Below are 8246 nucleotides of genomic sequence, written 5' to 3' on the forward strand. Positions count from 1 at the left end.
TAATATGAATAATTACATCTTGAAGCCCAAGAACTTCTTGAGTGATGTAGCTAATTTAAATCTACAAAAGATTGTGATGTTTTTCTCATATTTTGCTGGATAAGATCAATTATTGAGGGAAGTCATAGATGTGAACTGCAAAAATCTAACTATATCTAGTGGGTGATGGTTCAAATTTGTCCATTCATACTCTCTCTAGAGAAGGGCCATCCATCGAACATATTTTAAGAACAAAATATCTAGCAGTAAACATGTACCAAAACGAATGCAATATTTGATCCATTGGCTCTCTCAAATATTACTAGCTGCATTTATACTATAACATAAACAGTAAGTATATTTGCAGAACAGTAAGATTAACTACCGGCCAGATGAGATGATTGGACAGATTTCATTACAAGTGTAAAGAATATGAAGCCAGTAATTATAATTACAAACTAAGATACAGAATTCAAAACTGACAGGCCAAAGATGGACAAATATTTTCAGGATTCATCAGCGGGCGGAACAGCACTCAAATCTAGCCCCTCTGCTGGCAAATCTGAAGTTAGAGGGCCTAAGATTCCATCTGAGCTGAGAGTGAGACCACTCTGCAAGTTTAACAGGTTATATAGTAAGATCACTGTACACCAGGAGCACTATGTTTATGTAGTTCTGATTAAAAACATTGCAATTGATGTTAAGATTAAAAAAAATGCAAGGTAATACCTCAGGCTGGAATCTAAGCATGTCAGCACGAGCCATAGCTTCTGCTTGTGCAATTCTTTGTCTGAATGTTTGAGCCATCTCTTCAGCCTGGTTATAATGACATAAATGATTGTAAGTTTGATGGAGTTCAAAATTTTCACATTTTTCCATTAACAATACTCAGAAAAACAAAGGAACTATTTATTCTAGTTTCTTTAGGTTCAACCTTTCAGCTTCAAGAAATTTCAAATCACAAACATGATTCTTAAAAACAATTGGATACCAAAACAACACATTAAGAAATTCCTCATCCTTTCCCTCCACAAATATTCATTTGAGAGGACCTCTTAGGTGAAAAGAGAACAAAGTTCAAAGTCGACATATAGTAAGCATCAAGATCTAGTGACACAGGTATCCATAGCAAAATAGTAAGTGACTGAAAAAGCATGTATTCCGACACTTAGAAGATGTGGCAACCATCAAGGGATAGATGAAAGGAAGGAAACCCATACTTCCCCACTTGAATCGTTGTCATATTGCCTAAGAGCACATGCTCCCAGGAGCACCTAATACAGAGTAGGTTCTTGGTATTTGTTGACTCCACACTACATACTACATATTATTGATCTATCCCATCATAGTGGCATGTTGAAAGAACTGGATGATTCACAGGAGTAGAAAAGGGGATAAATTACCTTCTCAAAGACAAGCTTTGGATTACGAATCATGTCACCAGGAGTAGGCTCCAACTTCTTCGTTGACAGACTCACCCTACCTCTTTCACGGTCATGGCTCAAAATCATGACCTACATTATTCAAGCATTCAATCACATTCCTGTATTAAAAGGCTAATTCATTTTAAATGACAGATATAATAGTAGTACCTTCAATGTGTCACCAGGTTGTAGGACTGTTGCAATATCCGAAACACGATCGTGACTAATTTGACTAACATGAAGAAGGCCATTGATTCCACCAATATCAATAAAGGCACCGTAAGGTTTAAGAGATTGGACAGTTCCTGTGACAACTGATCCAATACCAAGCTGTGCCTGGCTGTCAGCCATGGCCTTTCGGTTACTCATTACCAGCCTGGATTGTTCCTCATCAACCTCGACAAATTTTAAAGGGATCTCTTTCTCAAGAAGCTCTTCTGCAGTAGATTTCTGAACAAAAACATGACAACATATTATTGATGCTTAGGTAATGCTCAAATAGCAGCAAAAGAGTTCCAATTAAAAGTCAGAAAGGTGAAATTTACAAGGGAAGGGGGAAGAAAGCAAGATGGAAGAAACTAACAGTTGATATTTGTGAAAAGGGAACAAAGCCACGAAGGCCCTCCACCAGAGCCACAACTCCACCTTTGTTCGCTCCAACAATCTGACATGAAGAAAGCAAACTATGAGCTCTTACTAAATAGGTTAAAAATATAAATTCTCTCTTTCAACATTCAGCACATCAAGAATCTCAAGATTTAAGCTGTGTTTGGAGAACAGCATGAAAAGTCAATCTAAAACAATAAGAATAATATGTGAATGATCTGCAACACTGTGAGTTATCAGGCTCAGAGAACTCCATTGGAATGCTCACAGTCACTCCATTTAATCCAAGTAAGGTATTGCTCAAAATGTTACCAAAAGACTTTGGATTATATGTCAGAAAGATGATACCAACCTTCCCCTTAACTACAACATCCTCAGCTTGCAACTGCCTACACCTTTCCCATGCAAGCTCATACTGGATTTGTCGCAAACTCAAGATTAAGCTATCATCAGCTTCATTTTCACCAATGATTACAAATTCTTCTCGTACTCCTGGGAGTATCCCAGCTTCCTCCACGTGTTTTATTCTGTGAATACAGGCCTCTTGGAGAGGCAAGTATGCTGAAGATTTTGCAGTTATATCGACTAATGCCCCATTGGCATCTGTGCAGAATACTGTACCCTTGACCTGAGGTGAAGAAAAGAAAGAAAATGTGACATTTAGGGGCGAATAAAAAATAGAGCAAGGCATATGAAACTGTAAAAGAAAAAAATAAGCCGAAAGGTGAACGAATAATATCTGTCCCAATTCCCAACAAGTCAGATGAAAAACTATTACTGATGATATAAACTGCCTTGTCAACTAATTTGTTCTTAGAAGTCAGAGAAATATATGAAATGCATGTTAAGCATAAAAATTCCAACGCCACCATATTTTTTGGTGTGCATATAAAGCACAACAATTAAATATTCTGGAAAAGTGGAGACAAATGGACCAATGATATCAGCAAAGATTAAATATTTGGGCATTAGTATACAAAAATTATAATGAACAAGTTTAGACATAGATATAAGACATGAATTTCACAAGGACTCCAGTCCATTATAAACTCCTCAAGTATTTATTGTCTATGCTCCATAGTAGATTTTAATCTCAGATATAAACTTTGTTAGTTAAGTGGACATCAAAAGTGATCCCACAAAACAGAATACATTTTAATAATTTCTTATACTAAGCTTTAATTATAATTTTGCAGAGAATACATTTGAATGTCAAACTACCACAAAAAAGTTTTAGCCATCTAGATTTGCATTTGGTAAAAATAACTCTATAAGACTCATCTGCCTATAACACTTATAACTTAACCAGTTCATATAAGGTAAATGACTCTGCGATTACCTGGAAGCTGGAAATAATCAGCTAAAGTTCAAAACAAATACATTCTTAAGGGAATTTAGTCTTTCCCCTCATATAGTTTACATTAATTCTAGCTAGATAAGGATTTCTAATATGACAAACATTGATCAACACCTTCTCACCAATAAAGCCAATTTACTACATCAAATAACATTTAAGCTTCCACTTTCGACATCAAAGACCAAAGCCAATGAAATATACAGCTTAGCATACAATAACCAGGCACAAACAGCATTGCTAATTACAGTACTTCTAACTAGCTTAATTAGTACATACTTATTTCCAAAAGGCAAAAGTTGAACAATTCGGTTTGACACTCTCTATCCATCAAAGCTATAATACTCCATCACACAACATTTAAGGTTACAATATCGACATTAAGGTCTGAAACAAATCAAAATCTCACAGCTTAGCTGAATTTCTAACTACAGTAATTCTAGTTGGCTTTGTACTCATTTCAAAGGCAAAAGTTGAAACAATTCACTTCGACACCTTCTCTCCATCAAAGCTATATAATACTCCATCATACAATTTTTAAGCTTCCATTTTCGACATAAAGTCCGAAACCAATCAAACTCACAACTTATCATAAAACCATCCACAAACAGAAGGGACTAATCACAGAATCATAGCACTATCCCACCCAACAAAACACAAGGCTACCAATCAATTTTTTTTTTATTTTTTTTTTCCAATCACCTAATTACAACCTAAAACAAAATTGGAGAATATGTAATCTCAAAACATACAGTATAATCAACCGTATATAATCAATACCCATGAAACAAACTAAATTCCACGAAACACCCATCAAACAAAATCAATAAAATCACCCAAAAATTCATAAAAATTACAAAAAAAAAAAAAGAAAAAAGAAGAATTACCCTGGTACCCAGTTCAGAATTAAAGTCATACTTATCAAGAGCAGTATGAAAATCATCAATGGTGAAGGAAACACCTTCCATGGGAGCAGTACGACATCGTTCATAAGCATCCTCAAAGAGCTGTTTAAGCTTCTGTCTCTCTCTAGTCTGAGCATTGTTAACAGCAACAGCTGATACAATTGGGGAGAATCGAGGCTTAAGAGTGTGTTTTGATGAAAAGGGTTTTGAAAGGTTGGAATTTGAGAGTGGTGGGCATCTTAATCCTCCTGCTAATTGCTGTGTTAAAGCCGCCATTGTTATTGCTCTTTTGAGCTTCTTCTTCTTCCTCTGCTACTGTTGTTGTTGTTGAGATACGCAGATAAGGGAGTGAGTAGAGTGGAGAGAGAAGATGGGGTTGATATGGTAAGCCCAGAAGATAGGTGGATGTTGAGAGATTTTTCTGGGTTTAGATTGGGCTAATTATGTGTATAAGTTTGGGTTATGGATTCATGGACTTATGGTGTTCGGATTGGCTTGGAGAAAAGGTCAATCCAATATGGAGTCATAAAGGGTTGCTATTTGCTAGAGCTGGGCATGGGCCGTGCTGGCCCGCGGGCGGCACGGGCTCGACACAAGATTGGACCGGCACGGCACAAAGGAGGAGTGGGCCGTGGGTCGTGTTGTGAACACAGTTTCGAAATTTCGGCTCGAACCTGTAGGCGGCACGACAATTCGGCCCGTGGCACATACAGCCCGCCAACACGGCACAAGTAATTCCCCATTTAGTACAAAAATTAACACATTACTTAATATGTTAGGTAGTCACAATAAGTTTGAGCATAATTTTTTCTAAAAAAATATATTATATATCGATTTTTTAAAAAAAATAAAAAATAAATAACTATGGGTTGTCGGTGTTCGACGCGGCACACCACGCACGTGGGCTGTGCCGTGGGCTGGGGTGTGCATGCAAGACATGGCACGACCTACCACTAGGCACGAGCTGCACAGCGAGGCACGACCTGACACGACACGATGCCCAACTCTACTATTTGCTAATACGCGTAGGAAGGAAGTTAAATTCGCCCAAAATCGAGCTTTAATGACAAGAACTTGGAGGCTGCCTAAAAGTTCGCCCAAACCAAACTATAGGTTCACATGAACCAAGACGTAGGCCGGATATTGAGCATTATTCGCTCAAACCATTTGCTCTGTTTTAGGGATTTTACAACTTCGGCCTTGCTTCATGGAAGAATATTTCCCATTAGATTGTTTTAAAGCCCTAAACTATATACATAATATATTGTTTTGCCTCGTTTATCATTATTATTATTCACAAACTTCATACACTTTAAGAGGGTTTAAGACACTTAAGAGAGTTTTTGTGAGGAGTATTCTTGTGACTTTGATTTTTTCGTCATCAATACTGCTCTATTGTGCAAATGTGGGTCTTTTACGTTGCTCACGGGTTTCATTGTTTATTTTTCTTTTGTAATTGATTGCTTATTTTTCTTTCTAAGTTGATTGTGGGTTGCAATTGCAAACTAGTTTCCTATCTAAATCACGACATTTGGCATTAGAGCCAATTTAAAGTGTATTTGTGACTAAGGTTTGTGTGATACTTGTGGTTTAACATTGGCTTTCATTTTCAAAGTTTGGTTCTTTGAATAATTAAAGTTGATTCTTCGAAGTTAAGTTTCATGCTTCGTTGTTGAAATCATACTGTGAATTTTGTGTGTATTATTAATAATGGATATAGCAAGTTGAAAATCAAGAAAATTGATGCATGGGAAGGATTTTGGATTTTGGAAGATGCGAATATAGAAGTATTTATACCAAAATAATATATTTTAGCCTTATAAGGGCAAGGGACCATCCATAATGAAGGAGGAAGATTCTAAAAACTTGGATAGACAAGCCGTTGGAGTGATTAGATTGACCTTGAAAAAAAAAATATATGTTTCTTACAATGTCAACGATGAAAAGACAAAGACAAAGGTGTGGGAAACAATGTCCAATTTATACGTATGAGAAACCGTCAATCATGAATAGAGTGTTATTAATATATCGTTTGTTTTAAACTTGAGATGAAAAATACCAGTTCTATTGCCAAGCATATAAATGAATTTAACTCGATAATTTCCCACTAGCATTATATGAGAGCTTAATTCATTCCTCTCCATGTATGTATAGAAATTTTTCGAAACTTTAAGAGTGACAAGCTAAGTTTGGAAAGGCATGTCTTTTGCAAATGATGAGCAGTTTAATGTTTGGGGGAAGGGAGATAAGATGTTATAATCAAGAATTCAAGGGGGAGCTTGAGGAAAAAATTGAAAATGTTAGCTGGTGCATATCACTAAGCTAGGAAAATTTTGATTTTGGTAGGTTAACTTGACTCGTGTTGGTTTAGAACTATGTTTGAGAAGGTCATGCTTAAAAGGTGTCAAAAAGAGCTATGGTGGTGGCTCGAGACATGAAGGTCGATACCTTTTATTATTTTATACTACCTTAGGGTGTACTAGTGTACAACTACGGTTTAATTTCATGTTTACTCTTGTCTTTCCATGTTAAGTTTTTAGTGGCGTCTTAACTATTTCATTTTAGTTTGTATAATTAGCATGTCTTGTTTCTTCAATAACATTGTGAATTTGTGATGGTCCACATTTAAAATTGTGGGTATAGGGAGCATTTGTTATAAAACCTTGTCAAAAGTGCATTAAAATTATGTGTATATGCAGATTTTATGTGAGGTTGAGATCAACACATGCTATATGTGATGAGGCATCATGTAATGTTAAGTCACAGGGACAAGACATGTGACAAGGTATGTAGCATCACTTTGTCCTTGGTTTGTTATACACACACCATCGAAGGGTCTGTTCTCTTCGGCTTGATTTTCGTTCAATTCAGCTCCAATCAGTTCAGCTCAGTTCTTAATTTTCTTCTTTTCAGCTCTAATTAGTTCAGTTAAGTTCAGCTCCAATCAATTCAGTTCAATTAAGCTCAATTCAGTTCAGTAAATCAGAACAGACCCTAAGTATAAAATTAATTAGTGCAAGTCTAAGGTAGCATGCATCGACTACCTATGCTTTGCAACATGTAATAATGGTTGCGATTATTAGGGTAGGTGGTGAATGCATGGGTGTTGAAGGAGAGAATGGGATATTTGAAGACATGGATTTGAAAGTGGTGTAAAACATTTATCTTGATCTTTGATTTTAAGTGAAAGGTTATGATTGCTCAAATTCTTCCTTGCAAAACTATTTACAACTTTACAAGATCTAAATCACTCATTATACACTAGGATTTATAATTTATCATGTGTTTCTTTTGGTCACAATTAACGTTCATTTATTCATTTTATTTGAAATTCTCTCAAAGGAAATAAATAAATAACAAAGAAAGAAAAAAAAAAACCTAAACTTTGGGTGAGTTGGGAATTGTAATTATACCATACATTGTTGATTAAGTGCCTATGTTATTTTAGTAATTTAATTTGGTTAAAGCTATATTCTCTAACAACGACAATGAAATTTTCACAAGTAGCTTAACTTATTAGAGAAGATTTTTTTCTAGACTTCAATAATTCCCAAACGAGTACCTTATAGTGAGATATAGTCATTACATTCTTGAAATAAAATGGACTTATTTGTGAACTTCCTTCTTATTTCCTCTAAATCTCAAATGGCTCTAAATTTCAAAACACATGTATACATACATACTAAAGTCTACCATGCCATATAAATGATTTAAGTTTCCAACTACAAATTGAGTCTTTTAATTTCTTTTCAACCCACTTACACTTTCAAGTACAAATATAAGTCATCATAATCATTGCAATTTCGTCTAATTTGAGTTGGACTTTTTCAAAACTTATGCATCCTTAGTTTGAAGCAACTACTAACAAAAAAGGTAACATTGGACATGTTAGATTTTTGCGTCAAATAGAATTAGGCTTTAGTGCAAAAAAGAAAAAAATCTTACCTATAATTTATTCTTAGATAAATTGTGCAAAAC

At 35.4% G+C, this 8246-nt stretch overlaps 1 protein-coding gene across 1 annotated transcript; it reads right to left on the reverse strand.

Moving 5' to 3' along the window:
- Positions 1 to 256: 256 nt before the first annotated feature.
- Positions 257 to 4682, reverse strand: LOC110722084 (30S ribosomal protein S1, chloroplastic). The gene is made up of 7 exons (XM_021901323.1): positions 4251 to 4682; positions 2362 to 2637; positions 1987 to 2067; positions 1572 to 1853; positions 1383 to 1493; positions 709 to 795; positions 257 to 590 (listed from the first exon to the last, which is right to left on the reverse strand). Exons 1-7 carry the CDS (start codon positions 4542 to 4544, stop codon positions 486 to 488), a joined length of 1236 nt encoding a protein of 411 aa, XP_021757015.1. The 5' UTR covers positions 4545 to 4682; the 3' UTR covers positions 257 to 485.
- Between the last annotated feature and the right edge of the window lie 3564 nt (positions 4683 to 8246).

The sequence above is a fragment of the Chenopodium quinoa genome, unplaced genomic scaffold (assembly GCF_001683475.1).
Source record: "Chenopodium quinoa cultivar QQ74 unplaced genomic scaffold, ASM168347v1, whole genome shotgun sequence".
Taxonomy (NCBI): Eukaryota; Viridiplantae; Streptophyta; class Magnoliopsida; order Caryophyllales; family Amaranthaceae; genus Chenopodium; species Chenopodium quinoa.